The sequence below is a fragment of the Danio rerio genome, chromosome 5, assembly GCF_049306965.1.
Source record: "Danio rerio strain Tuebingen ecotype United States chromosome 5, GRCz12tu, whole genome shotgun sequence".
In the NCBI taxonomy this organism is placed as follows: Eukaryota; Metazoa; Chordata; class Actinopteri; order Cypriniformes; family Danionidae; genus Danio; species Danio rerio.
Window position 1 is genome coordinate 31,029,715 of NC_133180.1, and position 25,136 is coordinate 31,054,850.

Here is a 25,136-nt window from a genome sequence, read left to right on the forward strand (position 1 = left end):
AGTGTTATAAGCTTTTTATTTCTATTTTCCACTTCCCTCTCTCTCTCTCACTCTGCCCCTCTCTTTCTCACACACACACACACACACACTCACACACACTACGGACTCGTTAGGCTTTTCCCTCCTCGTCGTGCATCAGTGAGAAGAGGGAAAAGCTCTGCTCCATATATTTGGCTTGCAAAGCTGTAAACAATTTTCCAGACAAACAAGGGATAAACTCCGTTTATCCGTTATACTCAGGGTCTACCGATTAAGCTCTAAAAATCGCACATGAAGCCATCATCGCCAACGTGCACTGCTGCTGACACAAATCACTTTATTTGAATTCAATGGAATAACAGGAAACACAAAGTAAATAATCGGAGACGATACATTGAAATGCCTCGTACAAAAGTGAGTGATCTTAGTATTTATAGCTGGTGTAAACTCTTGGAAATCGTGTGCCTTCATTTTGGGTTGTTCAAAATAAATGAAATGAATTTTTAGAAACAATAAAATAATGATTTAACTTCACAAAATGACCGTACAACACAGCGCATAATTAATTATATTTCATAATCATGATTGTATACCGCCAAGGAAAGCATACTTGAAGTCGATATGCTAAGCTCTCTCAGTACCTAGGTTGCTTATTTAGAGGAATTCAACGATATTTGTAATATTGCTACGTAGTATTAAGGTACGCACGACACTTCGGTAAAATCAAGTCATAAAAAAAGAATAAATAGGAAGAATAAATAAAATCTAATCAAGGCCTGATTTACAGTTGATTTCTTTCTTATTGTTGCATTTGTGCTAAATGCATGTCTCCTATTTGAGCAAGTAGAAAAATCTGTCACTACACAGGTTACCAGAATAAACTCCTGAAATCCACTAATCTGTAAACATGAAAATCATAACATTTTTCAAGGATTGTGCATGATCGCAATTGGAATAAAATCAAGAAATTAAAATTAAAGATCATAACTTCAGTCATTTACATTGTTAATGAAATATTGCTAAAAAGCTGGGAAGTCTGCAATTCTAAAGCCACCACAATCATTTCAGTGATTATTCGAAAAAGCTGATTCACTACAAAGATTTTTACTTTCTGTCCCTCAACACACACTTGTACATTAGAGCAAACAAGCTTTATAAAATCACAAACCCTGATTGTAGTCGCAATAACAGCAGAGACATTGGGCCAAACAGTAGTTTGTGAATCAAATGCCACTCATTCATCTCTAATGGAACGTGTTGGTCAAGAGAATACAAAATAGGACTCCTTAAGCAAGAAAGACTTCTGCGAGAACAGGTCATTCGGACGAAAGGAAAAACAAACATTCTTTGTAAAGAGCCATGAAATCTTCTGCATGCAAGAACCAAAATACAGGAAGTCAACACACATAACATTATTAGGCAGTGCCATATCTTCAGCATCGAGTTACAAACTGACATACCTCCATGACTTTGGACATAAATCGTATTACCCTGAGCTGCAGGACTAATCTAAAATGGGGGATTCAAAAACACAATATCAGGTTCAGTATTCCTGAGGGAAATTCAATTTGAGAAGTGCTTCCCCTGAAACTCAATATGTAGGAGACAGATTGCTTTTAATATCAGTGCTTGTTCATTAATTGATATATGAAGAAAAAAAAAGGAACGACCAATGTTGTACATCGCCGGTATTAGTACCATAAAAGTTGATAAAAAAAATCAATTAAACTGAAAAAAAGAAACAGCCTCTGCATGCAGGTGGTATGCGGAACCTGTGATATTACCTTACAGCCTTTTCTAAAATAAATAAAGATGCGTTTAAGTCGATCTTGCATTATTCAGTGTTGATTTCTGTCAGTCCTGAACTGTAAACGCTCTGTTGTTAAAGCTCATTTATGGAAACAAGAGGATGAGCCGTCTCGCCACTCTTGGAAAAACAAGAGAAAAGGAAAAACGGCTGTCATTACAGTCAAAGACATAATAATCACAGTGCATATCGACTGATTTGGAGTTATTTCTGAGAAAAGTGGAAGTCTGTGCTGCAGCTGTTGATGGACTTTGTCAGTTTGTAACGAAAATTAAATGACTGAGTAACGTGCAATAGTACAACCTCCACCATATCCTAAAAAAACACATTCAGTCAGAAAACATTCCAATCTCCTTTGCCTTTCAGACTGCTATCAATTCTACTTGCAGGACCATCGCCAGGTGGTCGAGCTTTTGGTCAGGCGCTGGTTTCCTGCTTGAGGCGTTGGCTACGGGCCTTGTACACCTCGATCAGGAGGTCTTTCACGTACTGGATCTCCCGTTCCACCGATTCTGCCTTGTCCCGGAGCTCACGATTTCTGCCCTCCAGACCATGAAGCTGTTCCTCCAATGAGTCCAACTCTGCTCGTTTCCGTTGACGATATCTGTTCAAAATGATCAAATGCAGAATCAAGTCAGAAATTGGCGCGTTAAACAAGGCGTGGTCACAAGCCTCCAAGAATATTTAATTTAATGACCAAATGGAACTTCACAAACTTGACAACTTTTTATGCTCTCATCTAGAACACTGTTATAACTATTAACACTCTACCTGTGAGCTGCAGTCTTGTTCTGATCCCTCTTCTTCTGTTTGCGTTCACCATGGTGCCCTTCGATTAGAGGCACCTCTAGGTCTGATTTCACAATGCAGGGGTCTTCTTTCAGCACGCAGGCTCCTCTGGCACACGGGGACCCCATTTCAGGTCTGTGGCGGTCACCGCTCAGGCAGTCGGGGCCTTGGCCTTCGAGAAAGCCGCAGTGGAAGTTATGTTGCCGGTGAATCTCTAAGCTTTCCTCCTTTACTGGCTCATTGATGGCCCCAAGGAAACTGTGATAGGCCTCTTCTTGAGACGCATTTTGGAGAAAACAGCTTTCGCTGGGTTCTGTCTTCCAGGATATGTTGGCCTTCATGTCAGAAGCACCATTCTTCGGTTCACTCATCATCTCCATCTCTGTGCTTCCTCCTATGCCACTTAAATTGACTTCTCTGATGCCATACATCATTTCATCTTTCTTATGGGGAATTTGAATTGGTCCACTAAAATTGTAGCCGCCACCAGCCTTGTTCGCGCCGACGGCCTCTTCTGTGTAGCGGCAATTCTTCTCCTCTTTGGGTAAAATGGCACACCTTCTGATCTCTACTGTACTGCCTAGGCAGTAGCCTTTGCCTACCACCCGTTCATCTTCAGCACAGCTGTAGCTCCCACCAGGCGCAACAGCTGAGTTACCTGAGGAATTTCCTTTGGAACTCCAGATGCTACTCTCGTAGCTGTCACCCACCCTCACCCCATCGGAAACTCTCTTGCGGCTGCAGACGTTGCTGTTGGGGCGGCTGCAGCTGTAGGGGGCATGTCTTGGAATCTTGGTACGGCCAATGGGACCCCCACAGAAGCTCAGCAAGTCAAGTTCCCCAGTTGCCAGGGTAACAAGTAGAGGGCTGGATTCGGATTGGTTGGAAGTAGAATATGATGCGTAGGGCAACTGGTAATACGACGATGGACCAACTGCAGTTGGACCCTTGTCGCATTTGCCCAGTTTGGAGGCTTTTTCTGGGAGTGGGTCAGACAGGAAGTAATCCTCCAGCTGAGCAAGCTCCTCTTGCAGCAGAGAGGTCATGACCTCCAAATCTGAGGGCACCTGGATGTCATTCTGTAGGGGCGAGGGGGGAAGGGATGCATTTGGGGAGGGAGAGGAGTGAGGGGTTGGGAGGTAAGAGGAGAAATCTACTTCTTCCGTCATCCAGTCACTAAGACCATCACCTATGGGGAAAACAGAGGTCAACATGTTAATCACTGGCCTATAGATACAATGTAGCGCAATTATTTAAACCATATAAACAACTATACTGGCACCATTTTCACAACCCGAAAAAAAAAAAAAAAAAAAAACAATAACAAAAAAAATTACAAATCGTTTACAAACATTTACTAAATCCGAAATGCGAAAAGGCAATATTAAACTAGCACATTATTAACCAATAATATAAAATAGATCCATGTTGGTAGTTTTACTCACTGTTCAAGGAGAACGAAATGTGCTGCAGTGCGGTGCCCACCTGAAACTGGGAAAAATAAAAAACTGTATTCACTGCAACTCACCAATTAAGTGCTGGTTCTCCTCTGGCCCCTCCCCTCTGCGCCCCTCCGATTGGCTGTGGTTAGCCTGTGGGTGAGAGAGAGTGAGGGGGTCTGCCGGGCAGACGAGTAGAGTCTTCCAAATGGGTGCTGACATTGTCATCATCCTGTCCGTTGGTCCTACGATTCAAATGCCTGAGCTTAGAGTGCACGACAGTGAAGTTTGAGAGTTGAGCCACAGAAAACAGGGCTTGGTGCGCATTATGAAACCTAAAAAAAGAGGGAAATAGTGATGAGGGACAGTGCGGTAAAACACGTTGTCTATGGAGGTTTCGGTCTTTTGCAAAGGCAGCATCACACCAACCATGATTCTTCAGTTACTAAAGTAGGATGAAGCAGAGGGGAGAATTATGTCCTAGTTGGTTGGACTTTCCATTCTAAACATGTCTCCGCTCTTCAAAAATATCTAAAAATATCTCCCAGCTATAAATCAATATTTTCAGAGTTTTAACAATGAGGGACCCAGTGTGCAAACTGAGTAAAGTAACTATAACACCCCTTCATTCTGTTACAGCATCAGCTAAGACACACTGGTGATTAGCGAGGGACCAATTTAGAAAACTACCACTCTTCCATCCATCAAAGTCCCTTGTGCCCACTTAGGGGAGCTCCACTGAGAACCTAGAGAAGCAGGCGAATGCTCTACTTGTGGGAAATTTATTAGCAGCCTAAATATACAAGACACACAAATGTAAAGCACCTTTAGACAATATTTCAGACCGTGCCAATAATAAATCATAAAATAAAGAATAAGAAAAAAACAAGTTCAAATGTAATTTTTAAAAATGTGTTTATATAGTGCTGACTTCTAAAAGCTATTTAAGCTTTCTTTTGTTTAGATGATGTACACTAAGGTACCAACAAATGCTCTAGTGCCCTTTGCACCTACACCGAAGTCCAGTTTGTTTACAATATCAGGTCACAAACAGAACAGCAATGTAAACTGACAGAATCATCAGAGATGACTTTGGAAATGTCAGACAGCAGTATCAAAGCTATTATCTATAAGATTTTTTTCTTTTCTTTTTTTGGAATCATGCGTTGTGAACAATTCTTTCAAGCAGTCTGGCAGGTGCGCCATGAAGCAGACGTCTCTAAGCTGGATGTCTGAACTTGGCCAGCACGTGGCTTACAATCAATGACGTAATGCAAAACCAAATAAAGCAAATCTTCCTGAAAGCTTTAAAAACGACTCATGTTTTCTCAAAATGGCAGTTTTAAGCATAAATACATCATGTTTCATGCAACTTGAAACAATACATTAATGTGGCAGATATAAAAGTCAACGACACAAACAGTAGCTAGGAAATAATGACAGGCGAACAGGTGTAGCCCCAGTACTATTGTTCCAACAGATAAGCAATACTTTGTATAAAAAAAGCCAAATATCTTCATTAAAACCCCAAACAAGCTGCTCAACATCATATCACCTCAAAGTGCGTAAAATAATTAATTGTGTGTCAAATAACATGAAACATGTCAAAATACTAATAAAGTAGGTCAAATTGATGAATTTGGGTTCATTCCTAAAGCTGCAAAATAGAGTAGAAACAACTAAAAGAGCTGAAAGGAGTTTCTGAAACTTTTCTAATAAGCAAAAAACAACTTGCATAAAACATCGCCCGGATATCTATAACAAGTGACAACACGCTAAACAGCACTTAAACAAATCAATAAATCCAAAAAGTGCAAAGCCAAGAGACAAAAACAACAAACGCCTGAAACAAAGCACATGAAGTAATGAGTTGTACTTACTCCATTCTTGCTTAAATGTGTTGAGCTTGGGGTGCGTTGCAAGAGCAAAGCACGGTGTTTCTTTAGGATCGAAGACTGTACTAAATTAAAAAGCCATGTCTCCTTCGGAGTGTCTCGGACTGAAGTGCTGTTGGTCTTGCTTTGTTGTGATGGAGTTGATGACTGAGAATCGGCTAATTGAGTCAATGCATCAGGTCACCCACACCTAGCAACCAGCTGCGTCACGCGGTCAGCCCCCAGTGCTAAAGATTCCTCCGCCCAGCGGATGCACTGGGCGAGATAAATTTCACACTTCGGACCGGTGAAAACGCCCACAAGTTCTAGCATTCACTTTTCTCAGCGACTTCCGAGAAAACACAAAATCCCGTCGGCATATCCCTCAACCTGAAAACACTATAGTTTTGAGGCTGAGAGAGGAACACGCTTCTGTTCGCGAGAGTTTGAATGTTCATCCTACAGTTGCAGTATCTGGTTACACATGAAATATTCATATCATAACACGCATAGACGTTCAAATATGTATTGTTTCACAGGGACTACTTGATTTCTTCCAGCGAGGAAGAACACTTTCTGCTACCCAGGAGATACGTGGCTGTTGTTGCAGGTTAGTTGCATCAGCGCTGCAAGCTGCCAGCAGATTCGCTGAACGGAGCGATCCAGACGCGCGGCGATTGGCTGGAGAACAACTGTTGTGCTTTCTCATTGGCTGGCGCTGGAGAAACGTTGCTTCCCAATGGTCTTCAGTTTTCCACTCTCCGTGCACATGTTTCACGTAAACATCCCGAGAGCAAATTCTGAAAGTGGTTAAACTTTCATGTGACGGAAGGGCAGTTTACGGAACTTCACTGACAAAACATTGTAACATTTATTGTGGCATTTGCTGATACGAGTTTTGTACGCTTCCCTGTTAAAATGCTGCACTTTGCAGTTCAGTCGAGTAAGTTTTGCCCAGTGTTCATTCACACTTCGAGGGTGAATACAGCGTGTGATATAAATTTAAACTTGACAAGTTAATACCTTAGTTGTAGAAAACATGCTTTAGCTCAGGTTATGTTAACAAAGTTGCTAACTTATTCATGTATTTAAATGTCTCCTGATACCTTTTTTAATAAGGAGAAATTTAAAATCCCCGTTAAACTAGCTCTGTTTACATATGCAGAATATTGTAATGTAGTTTGTGTAACAGGTGGAATCCTTATCGTCATTATTTCCACTTTAACATCAGCATTTCAGTGTCTACTCTTGGGAGATACGGTGTTTTAATTGTACAGAGCCCAAACACTATCCAGCGAGAGTGAGGAGGGATGTTTTATCATGTTTTGTTCGTCAACCGCTGGCGCCACATAATGCTGAGCTATTCAAGTCATGCGCGGTCACCGCGAGACGAGACAAATTACCCTCAAACGCGCAAGCACATCCCGTTTAACTCCCGTTAATAACGGATTTTTCAAAGAATCGAGCTTTGTTTTCTCCCCTCAGCAAATCCTAAAGCTGATTGAAGGAGCTATGTCTTCCTGTTGCTATAGTAATAGCGAACACTGCCCCCTATTTTAGACATGTTTTCTGGTTGCTGTTGCCATGGGATTTGCAACGAGCGCTCTCGCTCCCTCTTTCGGCCCGTGTTTTCAGTTTTGTCTCTGTTGGATAAAAACGACAGTCCCTGAAAAGTTGCCCAAAGTCCTTTAACAAAGCCCAGCCTCAACAAGTGGCTTAATTTTGTTGAACTTAACCGTCTTCTCATTGACAACCCCCTCACAGTCGACATGACAAAAGTTGAGCTGCTGCCTACAAGTGGCTTTTTACACGACAGGGGTTAGCCTTATGTTTTATGCTAGGTCGTTCAAAAGCACATTTGACAAAGCACTGAGAAAGCCAACCGACAGAGAATGCTGTGAAATTGTCAGAGGAAATATATTCCGTGGCTTTAGCACAAGGTTAACGTCTTCCTTGACTGAGGAGAAATTGATTTTATTTACACTTAATAGCCCAGCGTGAACCAAGATGACACCTGCTTTCTCGAGGAGCAGTCAGAGAGCGACGGGATCAAAGAGGGGCTTCTGAAGGTACTGTGATACTGTAATTCCTCTTGTGAGTCGGCTCAGCCTCGCAGTTGTAGAAGTGAGGCCTGATGCAATCTTCGTGACCGCAGTCGTAACGTTGAAGAGACTGAGATAATAATGGTTGTTGAAGTGTGGGATCTCTCCCAGGAAAGCGCTGACTCTCCCAACTCGCCGTGTCTTAATTGGTCCGTGGGGGCGCCCTGTTTGCGCAAAGCGTGAGAGAAAGTCAGCAGTACACACACACACACACACACTGGCACTTCTGCCACAGACTGCTCCACCGCTGTTGGGCCATCATACTTTGAGTTTCTGTTTGTATTGAGATTTTTTCCCTCTCCACCTTAAACAGCTGATGGTGCAAATAAAGATGTAGGTCCTGGCCGTGGAGTTAATTAATCACAGCTTTTGAGGATTAAAAACGCTGGTTGGAGTGATAAATCTGTTCCCCTCCATAAATCCTGCCGTCCATATGTGAAACAATTAAAATAAGCTCATTCAAACGCGAGATGCAGTTTTTAGAGTCTAAATCGATAAACACTTTTAAAAGCAAATCTTGTGATTTTTGTGTGTGTGATGTTTGTTTGTTTTTTTACATTCACTGTGTTTTGGCCCCATGAAAGTCACCCCTCAGGCAGTCTGTATGTTAGTCAGAGAATAAGTAAGGAGTGGGAGCAGACGCACCATGCCAAGTTCATGTATAGCACACATTAGTAACAGTTACATCACAATTTCATCACCATCTCCTTCTCAATTCATTGTTGTCTTTTTTTTCATTCCCCTGTACAAGTGATCAGATCATTTACAGTTTCGATAGCTATAACTTTTTTTGGTTTGGTCCAACAGGAAACATCTATGAGATGAACCACAATAGGGCCTGGATATGATTTACAGCAGTAGATGGGTTGTGCTTGGCGGTTCAAAGACAAGTCAATGGCTACCAAGACATTGATAATCAAAAGAGGAGGATAAAAAGAAGACTACATACTGTACACAGGCAGAATAAAATGAATGCCTGTGGCTCTTGATGATCACGGTTGTTACAACCAAAACATCTGGTCTGTGCAAAATTTAAAAGGTCCTTAGCATATTTACTACAATTTTGACCACAAGTCTTTTTGTTTCATTTTAATGTTTGCAAAGGCTCAAACTCATATGTGAGCTGCTAACTTGACATATTAACATATTTTATTAAGTTTCAGGCATCAGTATAAGCACTATAACTATTTTGATAGACAACTGGCCTTGTAAACAAACAGTGTCAGCTCACAGCACATGACTTAATCACAATTTCGTCATTATGCGACAGGACGCGTGAGCTCCAGACTGTCATGAACACACATTTCATAGACCATTTGTCAAAGCTGTAGATTACAGGTAATAATGTTGTTATTAGCACTGTTTCTTGCACGGAACTATTGTTTTATTTATACCTGAATTGACAGAAGCTATAGTAATCTAATACTTTTAAAGGGTTATTTTAACCTAAAAAAGGGAAAATTCTGTTATTAATTACCCTCATGTAGTTGCAATTCACTAATACCTTTATTAATCTTCAGAACACAAAATATTTTAGTGGAAATGCGAGAGCTCTTTGTCCCTCCATAGACAACAATGGTCCAGAGATGTTCAAAGTCCAGTAAAGGAGCCAAAACATTGTCAAAACATCCCATGTGACTTCATTGTTTCAACAGTGAGAGAAGATGTAGGTAAACATGGACACATTTAAAGTGTCCATGTTTTTTTTTTTTATAAAGAATGTTGAACATCTCACACACCTTGATGTTTATGTCAGAAAAGCTCTTAAAGTTCTTAATTTGTGTTCTGAAGACGAACCAAGGTCTCAGGGGATTGGAACAATGCATGATGGTCTGCATGGGGAAGATCATTTCACCTGAGCCTGTTGTTTTTATTTTTATTCTTTTTTTATTAAACATTTTGATTTTAAACAAAGCAAGAGATACACCAAACAAAAAGTGTAAAATAAAATAAAAAACAGTAATAATAAGTACAAGAGCCTGTTTTTCTATCATCAAGTATAGTTTCTGCTAAGAATCTGCTTAAATGTACTTAAGAAATGAAAATACGCTGAGTAAATGAACAGCAAGGATTTCATTTGGTTAAACTATCGTTTAAAATGATTTAAATAAGACAAAACAACCATTACAAGAAGCAAAAATATTTTAATAACATACACTCACTTTATTAGGTACACCTGTCCAACTGCTCGTCAACACAAATTATTAATCAGCCAATCACATGGCAGCAAACCAATGCATTTAGGCATTTAGACATGGATGATCTTACAGTTCAAACCCAGCATCAGAATGAGGAAGAAATGGGGATTTAAGGGACTTTGGATATGGCATGGTTGAGGCGGATGGGCTACAGCAGCAGAAGAGCACACCAGATGCCACTCCTGTCCGCTAAGAACAAGAAACTGAGGCTGCAATTCACACAGGCTCACCAAAACTGGACAATAGAAGATAGGAAAAATGTTGCCTCGTGTGAGAAGTCTCAATTTCTGCTGCGACATTCAGATGGTAGGGTTAGAATTTGGCATCAACAACATGAAAGCAATGATCCATCCTGCCTTGTATTAATGGTTCAGGCTGGTGGTGGTGGTGTAATGGTGTGACGGATATTTTCTTGGCACACTTTGGCCACATTAGTACCAATTGAGCATCATATCAACACCACAGCCTACCTGAGTATTGTTGCGGACCATGTTCATCCCTTTACGACCACAGTGTATCCATCTTCTGATGGCTACTTAGGATAACGCACCATTTCATAAAGCACAAATCTTTTCAGACTGGTTTCTTGAAGATGACAACGAGTTCACTGTACTCAAATGGCCTCCACAGTCACCAGAGTTCAATTCAATAGAGCACCTATGGATGTGTTTGAACGGAAGATTGGCATCATGGATGTGCAGATGGCAAATCTGCAGGAACTGTGATGCTATCATGTCAATATGGACCAAAATCTCTGAGAAATATTTCCAGTGCCTTGTTAAATCTATGCCGTCAATGATTAAAGCAGTTCTAAAGACAAAAGGGTGGTTACTAGTAAGGTGTACCTAAAAAAGTGGGCGGTATGTCTAAGATGAGCTCTAAAAGGTGTACTTTAGATTATCAGTTAGGGGCCTTCACCTATTGTTTAGATCCTCTGATCTACTTTAGGCTCAGCAAAATGACTTTTAATTATTTCATTGCCCACTGAAGCACGTAATGTGGGAAATTGGATAACCTTTCAACAGGTTTCAAGGGGTTTGGCGACCCCCTCCCCCAAACATGTCCTTTTTAGAAAAAACAAACTGGCAAGATATAGGTGTCTAATAACCCATGTTGCATAGCATGAACTAACCGCAGTCATTCCACCGAGTGCTCCTTCGGGAGCGCCGGGCTGCTGTGTTTGAGCTGCGTCTCAAACACGAGCCACTCAAGGACAAACTCAAGGAGGGGTTTTGTGTGTTTTCCCTCTCATGTATTCTTAATTTTTTTTGAATGGTTACTATTTACGACTGAGTGGTTTGCGTTTGTAAACACAAAGCTCAAGTGTGTGTGTGCGGGTGGGTGGGTGCGGGAGCTCGCGGAGCTCGTGTTGTGAAGGGCCGCTGGTTCTCATGGCTGGATTAGGTCGGCTGATCACGGCTTCAAAGTGAAGGGCTCTTGATTCCCGAGTGGCTCCCCTCAAATATCTCAACAGTTGATCATGTCAGCTCAGTCCCCGGTGATTTCACGCCGTAAACCTCCCCTTCTTACTTTGATACGCGAGACTTCTGCTGCTCTTTGAAACCCAAAACATCTTATAAGTTTAATTAGCGTCTCTTCTGGTTGTTTACACATCACATTTTTGAACTAAAAGCGACATCCTTGTTTAGTTTTTGTAGTTGTTGTTCACAATTAGCATTTATTTTCTTCCTTAGGTTAGTTCCTTAGGTTAGTTCCTATTGCTTTTATGTTGCTTAATTTTAAAGTGAGATGAATTAAGATCAAGTGATGAATTAATTGGTGAGCTTCTGCTGGTGTAGACAGATGGCATCATTATAACGCTGATGACATTTGTGGTTGCATTTAACTGTTATGGTAATGACTGGGTGCGAGACAGAGAAGAAAACAAGCTCAGGGCCCCGGGGCCTCGGCAGAACACAGAGCGGAGACGCAGATCCAGCCCCGCGCATCTGGAGCAGCAGAACGCGCTGAGCGGCGAGACGTGACGGGGCGCGCCCTCTACCGGCCACACGAGGGACAACAACAGCTTCCTCGGCCAGCGCTTCCCACTTTATACATTAATCAGTCATAGATTAATATAATGTGAAGTGTTTTACTGAAATACACGCATACATAAACACATACGTTTCTTTGTTGAAGTACAAAAACGTCAGTGTTGTTTTAAGTGTAATTGTTTATTGCGTGTGTCTGTCTTGGGAATTTCCCTGTCCATTAACAGGTAGTCACAGATGTAACTGATGTCTGGCTTTTAAAGTGTTGTTGTTACTGAGAAGAGTCATTTTAACTGAACCCTCACACTACATGCATGCGGAACTGCCCTGCTGATGCCATAAATCTGATTCGCAGTTATGTTTTGTCTGTTAGGCAAATGCAGCACTGGTTAGAGTGGTCTGTGCCACCTGAATATCAACATATCAGGTATAAAAAATTGCTATGAAATATCATGCATCTTATATTTTATATTCAAATTTTTAATATAAAGTATTTCTGTATATTTAGGTCTTATCAAATTTGGTGTTGTGATAATAGTGTAAATGGCTAGATATTGTGCAGTCATTATAACTGGCTTTTAAAAAACAACAACAAAAATCCTAAAAATGATTAACTGGAGAAAAATATCACAACTAGCCTGTATGAGCACAAGAAAACAAACATTTTGTTAGACGTTTTTTATTTGCCTCAGAGTATACGCTAATCGTTTCTGTCAAAAAGAAGTTAATATACTGTATCGAAATGCACTGTTAGTGTTGTAACACCAAAATTATCAAAATTTCACAAGTTCCTTCTTGTTAACTTACACGTCGTCCAAGAGGATATCGATAATCTGCATAGCACAATACACAAAATATCTAGTTATAGTGGCACATCCACACGTTTTAAAACCCTGAAACAAAAGATGTGCAAATCAGAGTACAACAACATGGTTGAAGCTTTGGCAAGACAATACCTGTCGGTACAAAAGTACCAAGATAATGAAAAAATATTTACTGCAATGGTCCCCTACCGAATAATCTTGCATGATAAAATTACAAAACAGGCAGCAGGCAAAGCATTTTTAGATACATGTCTGAGCCCCTGAGCCACTTCCTTAACAATCTCTGCAGCAAAAAGACATATTATACATATATAAACAACATCAAATGAGCTCAAATGTCCTCTTTAGCAATTAAAAATATAATAACGCTTCATCCCTACCTAAAAAAAGATCATATGAATGCTATCAAATACTATTTAGGGACAGTTCACCTAAAAAATTGACAATTTATTCAGTTTACTCAACCTTCAAAATGTAATGAGATTAATTTTTCTCTTCAACACAAAAATATGTTTTTAAAGAAACTCTTGATCAAATGACTTATTTATAATGAGCTCTTTCAATATAATTCTTGAGGGTTTTATGTGGGATAACGTAATTGGTTTATGTTTAATCAACCTTTCATTCATTCATTAATTTTCTTTTTGGCTTAGTCCCTTTATTAATCTGGGGTCACCACAGCGGAATGAACATCCAACTTATCCAGCATATGTTTTACGCAACAGATGCCCTTCCAGCTGCAACTCATCACTGAGAAACATCCATGCACTTCCATTCACACACCCACACACCCACACACACACACACACACACACACACACACACACACACACACACACACACACACACACACAAACCAACGCAAACACGGGGAGAACATGCAAACTCTACACAGAAATGCCAGCTGACCCAGCCGAGGCTCGAACCAGCGACCTCGAACCAGTTGGTGGATCACTCTGCTGTGGCGACCCCAGATTAATAAAGGGATTAAGCCGAAAAGAAAATGAATAAATAATACAGAAAGTGTTAAGGCATTTTAGAATGACCAAAATAACATTTCAGATATTTTACAGTGTGCTCAGCCGACTGTTTTGTTCATTCACAAACATTTTTATCATCACATGATCTCTTACAACAAAATCACATGACTTTTTTTAATGCGCAAACTGGAATTTATTCGGTAGAAGTGTTTCCTTTGCAGTTTACGCGCATCTTTTCCTATCAAGCAAAACATTTAACCTACTCAGTTATGCGCATACTTTTTTATGCGCAAAATGTATGCGCATCTTGCTGTTTTCATCAACCATTTTTATGCGGATTTCCAAAATACACATAAAAATGGGTGGATGGAAACATGGCTGTTGACCTCCACAGCAGGGAAAAAAGTACATTAAAAGTCAAGAGCGACTGATTTCTCACATTCTTCAAAGGACAAACAAAGAGAGAACTTTCATTTTGGGTGAACTATCCCTAAATTTAGGACTAAAATTAAATGTGTGTGTTGTTGATAAAATGATGTATATACACTTGAAGACTTGGCACCATAAACTATAGAGATACTAAAAAAGTACTGGGCGTATGATTTCAAATGCCATAAAATACTGCAAGTTCTGTAACCACCTCTGTGTTACAATACAGAGAAACTCTCTCCCTCTCTTTATATATATTTATATAATACCTTTTTTTGTAAAATCTGACCATCATTGGAACAATAACCAGTCATCCAACCAGCCTGAGTTCAGTTCTTCTCTAGTCACGATGACAGAAATCTATCAGTGCTGGCTTTTTTTGGCAATTTGTATATGTCTCTCATAGCTGATGGCTCCTTCAGGTCATAAACTGTGTGTAGCCTTCAGCACCTGTTACTATGACGTCCATCCAGATGCGCATGGCCTCTGGAGACGGAGCCACCATGAAATAAAGTCGATCATGAGTCTTCACGCAGAAGGTCAGCGAAGGATTCGGACTCTGTAGGGGCAGAAAAAAAGATAAAGTGTGTGTTAAAGTGCGAGAAGATGGAGAACAGCAGGGCAGGGGGGGGAAGGCATGTCGCTGAAGTGGGAAAAAAAAGAAAGCATGACGAAATGTACATGAACATGAAGCTGCTTTGATCTCTTTTGGCTTGTGCTGTAAGAAATTCTCTTTATGAAGAGACGCCTGTCTGTTTAAACTTTCACCAGAGTCGCTGCTGGAGTGCGAGCTGGAGCTGTTGATGGTAAACAGGAGGGCTTTTCGGTTTTTACCTTCGTGGCGCTGCGCAGGTGATCGTAATACACCTCTTCTATGGCCTGGAAGTAGATGACACCCTTCAGTTTGGTCTCGTGTTTATCTGAGAATGACAAAAAAAAAAATAAATAAACCGTGAGGAAAAACTGAGAAACATATTGTTTTAGAATCACTGAGATCCTTTAAAAGTTTGATTTTATTTTATTATTTGAATTTGAGTTATTTTATTAGATTTAAAAAAATGTCTACAGAGTATTTAGTGATTGGTTTTTAATATATGAAGTTAAAACTAAATAAGAAATATTAGACTTTAAATATTTTTGCAGATTTATACAGTATAACCCTATTTCCATTTTATTTCAGTTGAAAAATGTTTTGAATCAGTGTTCTCTTTCTATCTTGTATCATTAGATTTTAAAAAACAGTTTAGTTTTTATTATATTTCACCATTTTTACTTTAATTTGATTAAGTTTTACTGATTTTGTCATTTTTATTCTTTTTTAAATGGCGATTTTTTTTATAGTTTAACGCATTTTAATGCATAAAATAAGTGATCACTAAGTAATATATCATTGCCAACCAGTTTAAATAAATAATTACCAGTTTTATAAATACTATTTCAGTTTGCAATTTTAAGTAAAAAAAAAAAGATTTCTTTTTTTGATAAATATCATTTATAAAATAGCATAAATAGCATTTTTGCCATTTGTATTATGTATTTTAATAGGTTATATTTTACTATTAGTACTATTAATGAGTACTATTAATTTTCATTTTAGTTTTACACTAAGTAAACAAATGAAGGTCATATACAGTTTTTAATTTACATATGTATACATTTCAGATGAAAACCGATAAGCTGGATTTAGTTTCCATTTTTCTATTTTGAATTTAAAGTTAGATTTTTTTTTGATGGATGTTTGTTTATTTCTTTATTAATTAAGTTCAATGGAGTTTACCTGTAACCCTGCTAGAAATTAACAGAAAGAATAAAAGTTACTTTGAATTGACTGTAATAACCCTACTTCTATTTTATTTCAGTTGTAAAATGTTATGTATTAGTGTTCTTTTTCATTTAGACTATCTTGAATCATTAGGTTTTATAAACAGTTTAGTTTTTTTATTATATTTGATCCATTTTTACTTTCATTTGATTTGTTTTACTGATTTTGTCATGTGATTTTATCATTTTTATTCTTTTTATAACTATATTTTATTGTTTTATGGATTTAATGCATAAAGTAAACAAAGTGATAAATATCTTCCTGGCAACTAGTTAAAACAAAATAATTACAATAAGGTTTAATATATGATTTCAGTTAACATTTGTATGTCAAGTAAAAGAAATACTAGACTAAATTGCAGTTTTGTCATTTTTATTATGTTAGCATTAGATTATTTTATTACTTTGTATTTTATTAGCATAGCTTTTTGGGTATTATTCTTTTTTATTTTAGTTTTACACAAAGTAAACTGACTAAGAAACATTTACTTCACACCTAGCTTAAAAACAAAAGTTATATACAGTTTTCATTTACATATACAGTGCACAGGATAATTGAGTTCACTACATATTGAAAATAAATATTTTCTCCATTTCTCAGTGAATATAGGCGGTGTATTTTGGTGCATTAAAACAAAACAGATTTATCAAACATATATATTTATTAAAATAATATTTTAGTCACCAAACATATTAAGAAATTGAAAGAAAATACAATTAAATTCAAGCAAAATATTGCAAAAAAAACAAAAACATTACAACCTACAAAATCTTTCCATTTTTCTTTTTTTGCTTCTTTAGATTTTTCCTCTTTTTTAAATTTGTATTTAATATTTTTTTCTAACATATACAACTGGGTGTACTAGGTTTTGGACCATTATAATAAGTTATTTTGTTAGATAAGCTTCAGATTTGGCTTCAGCACTGACTAATCTAATGTGTATGCACAAATACAGAATAGTATAGCTTCCTATTAAACATATGTATTAAAAAATATATAGATTTGTGAGGGGTCTACTTATACAGTTGAAGTCATAATTATTAGCCCCCCTGAATTATTAGACCGCTTGTTTATTTTTTCCCCAATTTCTGTTTAACGGAGAGATTTTTTTTCAACACATTTCTGATCATAATAGTTTTAATAACTCAACTCTAATAACTGATTTATTTTCTCTTTGCCATGATGACAGTAAATAATATTTATATAGATAAATAATATTAAATATAGATATTTTTCAAGACACTTCTATTCAGCTTAAAGTGACATTTAAAGGCTTAACTAGGTTAATTAGGTTACCTAGGCAGGTAATTGTAATTAGGCAAGTTATTGTATAACGATGGTTTGTTCTCTAGACAGTCGAGAAAATATATAGCTAAAAGGGGCTGATAATTTTGAACCTAAAATGGTGTTTAAAAATTAAAAACTGCTTTTATTCTAGCCGAAATAAAACAAATAAGACTTTCTGCAGAAGAAAAAATATTATCAAACATACTGTGAAAATGTCCTTGCTCTGTTAAACATCATTTGGGAAATATTTTAAAAAGAAGAAAAAAAAAGTCAAAGGGGGCTAATAATTCTGACTTCAACTGTATATGCTGAGCAGATGAAAACCAAAAAGCTGGAATTAGTTTTCATTTTTCTATTTTGAATTTAAAGTTAAATTTGGTTATGGTTATGTCATGTGTATTAGTTTGTTTCTTTATTAATTACGTTTGATTATGTTTACCTGTAACCTTGCTAGGAATGAAGAGACTGAATCAAATCAGCTTTATTAGGCATTAAGCTACATGTTATTACACTTGCCATTTCCCATTTGTGGTTTATTTGCATTATGCAATGAGTCTGCTGTGATTTGTTTTACTTCCCAGCAATAAATCACTCTATGAAAGATATTGGAATAAAAAAAGAAAAAAAAAACACAGCTTTTTGAAAGCTTTGCCGGAGGGATTGAACAAGCTCACCGAGCAGAAGTGAATTGTAGCACACAGAGCGATTCACCTAAAAGCACTGTCTGTCTCAATTTAGCACAGTCTGCCACCCACTGCCAACGGCTCCTCCGACAGACTTCCCTTCTCGCTACTTAGCGTGAATTAACTCCTCTCTGCAGATTGATTCAACATCTCCAATGGGCTGAAACGAGCATTGTTTTTGAAGCCCTTCAGCCACCGGCGAGCCTCTTTCACCTGCGCTGACCATCGACACTTGTTAGCTCCCCTCTTAAATGTTGTGCTCGTTACACAAATGTGCTTAGTAATGGGCTAAATTGTTTTTGTGTTTGATGTTTTTGAAGAGTTGGAGGAGCAGTATTGTTACTCAGAACTGAGCCAGGGGTAAATCTACACCCCCATCCTTCACAAACGCCAGGCTGGAGAAAGTCTTGCAGTTTATTTCATCATCATCATCACCATCATCATCATCACTACTAACACGGGGAGCGAGAGGGTGAAAAGGCTACACACACGAGCAAAAGTGTGTGTGAGAGAAAGAGAGAGAGAGAGAGAACATCTGAGAGAGAGAAAAAAGACAGGATGATCGGAAATCGAGCGAACAGAGATAAAACGTTTCTCTAGAACATGCCACTTTGTCAGTGCCGTCAAATGCTTTTGGTTTGTTTGTTTATTTCTATTTCTTCTGTTTGTTAGGTAAGTTGTTATTAAATATTATGCAGTTGGCAAAAAATAGAAACAAACACGTTCTCTTATTTACATTTAAAAATAAATCACTATCACTTTGTCAGAAAATAAATTAAGATTTAGAAGTAGTAATTTTTTTTCTTATCAGGTGTTTTTTTTAGGTGTCTCGAAACTTGCTGTTTACATTGTATTGCCAAAGAATTCATTGGTTTAGTTTAGGGACAGGTTTAGTATATTTAAAAGGGGAGTAAATAGGTAGGTTGAGCGAAGATACTGGTGTAATTACAGACATTGTCTGACATTGTCATTAAGCATAACTAATATATTTATGGAAAAAAAAAAAAAAAACAGACTCTTGTTCTGACTTGTACTTAAGATATATAAGGGGTTCATTCTGCTGTGGCGACCTTTTCCTTAAGATATATTATACATAAATATAAACAAAACAACATGAAATGTGCTAAAATGTCTTCTATCGCAATTAAAAATATCAAAAAGACCCAAAAAGAAATTATGAATGCTATCAAATACTATTTACGAGATAAAAAAATGGCAATTTAACCACAATGAGATTACTTATTTAGATTTTTTTCTCTTTAACACTTTTATATTTTTGTAAGAATATCTTTTGAAGTCAAAGGAAAATTAATGAATAAATATATACAGTCTTAATTATTAGCCCTCATACATTATTAGCCCTGAATTATTGTATATTTTTGCCAAAACACATTTCTAAATAGCTTTCATAACCAATTTCTCTAATCTTTGCCATGATGACAGTAAATAAAATTTGACTAGATATTTTTTAAGACACTTCTATACAGCTTAAAGTGACATTAAAAGCTAAACTAGGTTAATTAGGTTAACTAGGTAGGTTAGGGTAATTAGGCAAGTTATTGTATAAAATTATGGTTTGGTCTGTAGACTTAAAAAAATAGCTTAACGGGCCACATAATTTTGACCTTAAAATGGTTTTAAATTTTTTTTTATAGCTAAAATAAAACATAAAAGACTTTCTGAAGAAGAAAGAATATTACAGGAAATAATACAACATGCTTGTTTTTTTAAGGGTAGCGGCAGAATAAAGATCAATAATTGGTATTTTTGTTCTCCACTGTAATCAAATGTCATCAAATGATTCTTGTTCTAAATTTACCGAACAAGATCTTTTGGTACATAATCTACTGTTAGACTGTAGTGGGTGTCTTTTTTAAACCATAGTAAAACCTCAACAACTTTTTCTCAGAAAGAAAATTATTAATCATTCAGGACACATTTCAACTCATGAAAAAATAAAATAAAAAAATAAAGTTCTTTTAAAAAAAGAATTCAGGATAATGTCTTACCAACATAATAAGAGAAGGTCCTTTTAAGTCGATCGAAGACAAACCAGCGTTTTTTCCAGGATTTGATCTTGCCTCCCATCTTGACGAGGTGACCCTTACACATCTTCTCTGTAACAATGACATAAGCACACGTGTCCACGCTGTGGCCTGATGACTCAACATGTGATCGCAGGTCAAACTCCTCTTTTCGGATCGGCAGGTACCGTGTCATTGGCCGAGCCTGAGGAAGACAGAACGCAGATTAGCTGCCATCACAAATATTTACATCTACCTGTAAATTCAGACACACACAGTAGCAATATCAGAGATGCAACAATATATATGTAGCCATATCAGTATGGACTGTTAAAATATCAACCAATAGATTATAGATTATTCCATCTGTTTCAGATGTGTGCTGTTTTTTTTTTAACCCAGGCTCATTCTGAAAACGTACCGCTATATACATTTCTGGAGAGTGACAAATATACTTCTTTTACAGTTTTTGTTTTCACGAATCCACCAGAGGCCGTTGTGTATGCTTTTTCGTTCATTTTTGAGATCTCAAATTTCCCTCGCAAGTGCCATTCGTGCCTGCTCTTCTCACATAAATCCACCAGAGGCCGCTGTTCTCTGACTGACAGAATGACTGACCGATCGACTGACCCACCATTCTCCTTCCCTAAACCCAACCAATAGTGTTTTAAAAGCACAGATTGATCTGCCCAACCACTTCTCTAAATCCAACCAAGCAATCCAGAAAAAGAAAAGCCCTTGCCTGATTTTTACCATGTTTTCAGATTTTACCACACTCTCTCTCACCCTGTTATTTACTTGTTCATTTTTGTTTTCCATTACCGTTTTTGTCTTACCTGCTTTCTAGAACCATTCGTTGCCAAACTTGAACCCTTGTCGTGGTTAACTCCTCTCTGCATCTCAAGTCCGCAGATGTACATGGCCAGCTACTGGATAAACTGGTTACAACGGGGAAGCAGTCTATATGTAGATAGGCGGTCAGCTGGTTAGCGAGAAAAGGAACAACATCATACTGCCCCGTAGCGTTCGTTTCAAAAATGAAGTGCAGCCATGCGTAGCTCTGGCTACATAATTCACGATCTCCAGAAATGTATATAGGGTAACATATTTAGAATGAGCCTAGGTTGAATACTTGTAAAGCATTTATTATTTATAATTAAACAATAACATCATTGTGAACAATGAACACCAGTATTTTTATTACCCAACCTGAGCAAATACTGTAATTAAAGTATTGTTTATAGTTTTTTTTTCTTGTTAGTAAATGCATTGACTAACAAGAACTAATACAACCTTATTGAAAATGTATATATACGCCACCATTTCTGTACATACAATTGAAGTCAGAATTAATAATAAGACTTATATAATTTATTTATTATATAAATAATAATAATAAGACCCCCCGTTGGCATTTTTTTGTCTTATTTAAATATTTCCCAATTGATGTTTAACAGAGCAAGGTAATTTTCACAGTATGTCTGATAATATTTTTTCTTCTGGAGAAAGTCTTATTTGTTTTATTTCGGCTAGAATAAAAGCAGTTTAAATGTTTTTAGAAGCCATGTTAAGGTCAAAATTATTAGCCCCTTTAAGCTTTATTTTTTCAATAGTCTACAGACCAAACCATCCATACACAATAAATTGCCTAATTACACTAACCTGCCGAGTTAACCTAATTAACCTTGTTAAGTCTTTAATGTCACTTTAAGCTGTATAGAAGTGTCTTAAAAAATATCTAGTCAAATATTATTTACTGTCATCATGGCAAAGATAAAATAAATCTGTTATTGGAAAGGAGTTATTAAAACTATTATGTTTAGAAATGTGTTGAAAAAAATCTTCTCTCCATTAAACAGAAATTGGGGAAAAATTAAACAGGGGGGCTAATAATTTAGGGGGGCTAATAATTCTGACTTCAAATGTATATCTGTCACAATTTCCTTATCGGTGCTTCCAATATTTTTAGAGAAACATGACATGATAGTTAGTTTATCAATCAGAACAGAACATGATAGTCTCTTTCATCACAATGAAGATGGTTGATTTAAGCAGAGAAAAAGCATGCCGTTCTCAATCCATTGTTTTGCTTATGTCACTTATTTCTGTGTTTAAGCGCCGCTGTCCTCGCGGGCTGCCCTTCCCTGCCTCTAGATTCTGCTGTCTCGCTTTCACCATCTGTCTGCGCGTCTCCCCTCGTCCTCCTGCTGTGCGGAGCTGCTCTCGGTGCATTCATGCCTCCCGTCTGCCCAGTCAAGCTGAGCCAGTGACCTCATAAAGACTTTTAAAGAGCAACTCAAAACATTCAGTGACCCCCGAGCGGCTCCAGAGAAGCACACCGCTGCGTTCAGAGTTGTACACAAACACTGAAACTGTCTGTTCCAGTGTGTGCGCAGCATTACTACACTCTGCTTACATTCAAACGCCTCTATTTATAACACCAACATAATGATGCTTAGACGTGCCGATATTCCATATGCTGTGATAATGAACAGACTGAATAAGTGATTTATTTTCAGATGTTAATCTCGTCTATATTAGAATTTCTGTGACTACAGGTCTTTTGTTTGATAACTCTGTACAGTAATTCTCCATTTAACATCAGTTCATTTAACTAAAGTCAGTGTAATGACAACTACAAATGTATTTATTCATCTTTGGTCATTTTAATTTCTTAGTTAATGACTTATAACACAATATAATCTGAGTCCTATTGTATTTTTTTTTACTTTATAATAATAACTATAATATGGCTTTTTCTCACTGTTGATTTCACTGGATTAATATTTACTGATGAGACTTTTACATGTTACCTGCTATTTATTTCTTTAAAACATATTTATTCTGAACACATGTATAATAAAGCAATTGACTAATTATATGGTTAATATACATGTTAAAATAAGCTCTTTTGCTGTACTACTGTATATTGTTTGATACCGGCGTAATGATACTTTCTATAATTATATACAATATATTTTGCTAATCAGCCCATTTATAAATGTAAAAAATTAGAGGTGCTGACTTTCTGCATGTTGGTTATGTCTTGCTCAGTTTAACTGGCCACTTCAGTAGGTCACTTTATTAGGTACACCTGTCCAACTGCTTGTTAACGCAACTTTCTAATCAGCCAATCACATGGCAGCAACTCAATGCATTTAGGCCTGTAGACATGGTCAAGACGATCTGCTGCAGTTCAAACCGAGCATCAGAATGGGGAATAAAGGTGATTTAAGATTTGACTTTGAACGTGGCATGTTTGTTGGTGCCAGACGGGCTGGTCTGAGTATTTCAAAAACTGCTGATCTACTGGGATTTTCACGCACAACCATATCTAGGGTTTATAGAGAATGGTCTGAAAAATAGAAAATATCCAGTGAGAGGCAGTTCTGTGGGCGCAAATGCCTTGCTGATGCCAGAGGTCAGAGGAGAATGGCCAGACTGGTTCCAGCTGATAGAAAGGCAACAGTAATTCAAATAACCATTCGTTACAACCGAGGTATGCAGAAGAGCATCTCTGAACACACAACATATCTAACCTTGAGGCTGATGGGCTACAAAAGAAGAAGACCACACCAGGTGCCACTCCAGTCAGCTAAGAAGAGGAAACTAAGGCTACAATTCACACAGGCTCACCAAAACTGGACAATAGAAGATTGGAAAAACGTTGCCTGGTCTGATGAGTCTCGATTTCTGGGATGTGGGGGAACAGGAGATTCGCATCATGGATGTGCAGCCGACAAATCTGCAGCAACTGCGTGATGCCATCATGTCAATATGGACCAAAATCTCTGAGGAATATTTCCAGTACCTTGTTAAATTTATGTCATGAAGGATTAAGGCAGTTCTAAAAGCAAAATGGGGTCCAACCCGGTACTAGTAAGGTATACCTAATAAAGTGGCCGGTGAATGTATAAAGTCATCAACATTTGGATCTTTCATCAAAGTTGTCCTTAAACAACTGAACGACACCCATTAAGTGTCTTAGGACAGTTTTGATAAACTTTTTTGGTCATCTTCAAATGTTGTGTACTGTATTTCCAAGACATTTACCACTTCTGTGAGACAAAGATGACACATTTTGCACGAACATTACACACACAATATCTGTATTCTTGTAAAAAAAAAAAAACACAAATTCAATAAAGTTAGAGATAAATTAGTAAAATTCTAGAATGTTTTTGATTATTTTGTGGAGAAATTACAAATTATGGTTGTCTGCAAAAAAATGTGACCTTTCATTGATTTTCCATTGTTTTTGGCAAAAAAAAACATGAGCCACTGACAAGAAGTACACCATGTTCAAGATATTTTCCTTAGTTTTATTTACCTCTTTGATGTATATTTAAGTAACCCGAGGACAACATCCCTGACCCATATATACATATACATACATATATGAATATATATATGAATGTACATGAACTACTGATCTATAAAACATAACGATTATAAATATTAATGTTTATTAATGACTTATTAATGAAAGTCTTATTATTATTAAGTATTGTCCCTTTTCTTTCTGACTGGGGAATGCTTTATGTTTTGAGATCGTCTCTATTACTAAGACCTGAGATCAGATCATTGAGGTACCGCCCAGAAGTACTGACCTGAGAACACTGTTTCTCCCTCATCTTGACCTCTTCCTCCACGAGCCTCTGTCTGTGAGCGGTTTCATCCAGCAGCCTCCTCTCCACCTCCTCTCTCCTCCGTCTCTCAGCCTCCAGCATCTGCTTTCTTGCCTGGACTTCCCTCTCCTGACATAAAGACAGGCGGACAGATTAGGACACAGAGGGGCTTCAAATGTATCGTGAGAGACGCTTTAATAGACAATAGGGAAAAAAACACATACAAATACATAAAATACACAGCGCGGAGTGACTGGGGATGCATGAAAAAATCATTCAG

General features: G+C 37.6%; 2 protein-coding genes and 1 long non-coding RNA gene across 52 annotated transcripts in view; 1 reads left to right on the top strand and 2 right to left on the bottom strand.

Moving 5' to 3' along the window:
- Nucleotides 1-1,882: 1,882 nt before the first annotated feature.
- On the bottom strand, nucleotides 1,883-6,269 carry atf5a (activating transcription factor 5a). Its single transcript, NM_001128731.1, has 4 exons — nucleotides 5,895-6,269; nucleotides 4,104-4,349; nucleotides 2,558-3,764; nucleotides 1,883-2,390 (listed from the first exon to the last, which is right to left on the bottom strand). The coding sequence occupies exons 2-4, from the start codon at nucleotides 4,243-4,245 to the stop codon at nucleotides 2,204-2,206; spliced, it is 1,536 nt and encodes a 511-aa protein (NP_001122203.1). The 5' UTR covers nucleotides 4,246-4,349; nucleotides 5,895-6,269; the 3' UTR covers nucleotides 1,883-2,203.
- Nucleotides 6,270-7,450: 1,181 nt separating this feature from the next.
- On the top strand, nucleotides 7,451-24,844 carry LOC141385829 (uncharacterized). Its single transcript, XR_012406903.1, has 4 exons — nucleotides 7,451-7,957; nucleotides 18,260-18,438; nucleotides 18,525-18,676; nucleotides 22,345-24,844. It is a non-coding gene; the product is annotated as an uncharacterized lncRNA (long non-coding RNA).
- The window catches only part of phldb1a (pleckstrin homology-like domain, family B, member 1a), a 73,594-nt gene continuing 61,300 nt past the window's right edge, over nucleotides 12,843-25,136 (bottom strand). For all 50 annotated transcript variants that reach the window (XM_073952263.1, XM_073952262.1, XM_073952249.1 and 47 more), the window contains 4 exons: nucleotides 24,839-24,985; nucleotides 20,214-20,433; nucleotides 15,247-15,332; nucleotides 12,843-14,971 (listed from right to left, as the gene is read on the bottom strand). In XM_073952263.1, coding sequence (XP_073808364.1) covers nucleotides 14,831-14,971; nucleotides 15,247-15,332; nucleotides 20,214-20,433; nucleotides 24,839-24,985 — 594 coding nt within the window. In that variant the 3' untranslated portion in view covers nucleotides 12,843-14,830. The remainder of the gene's footprint in view (nucleotides 14,972-15,246; nucleotides 15,333-20,213; nucleotides 20,434-24,838; nucleotides 24,986-25,136) is intronic.

Excerpts from the sequence above, each read along its gene's own strand:
- atf5a (NM_001128731.1), bottom strand. The coding sequence starts at position 4,245 with ATGATGACAATGTCAGCACCCATTTGGAAGACTCTACTCGTCTGCCCG. Across the intron at positions 3,765-4,103 it reads GGAGAACCAGCACTTAATTG|GTGATGGTCTTAGTGACTGG; the intron begins GTGAGTTGCAGT and ends TTTTCCCCATAG. Across the intron at positions 2,391-2,557 it reads AACAAGACTGCAGCTCACAG|ATATCGTCAACGGAAACGAG; the intron begins GTAGAGTGTTAA and ends CATTTTGAACAG.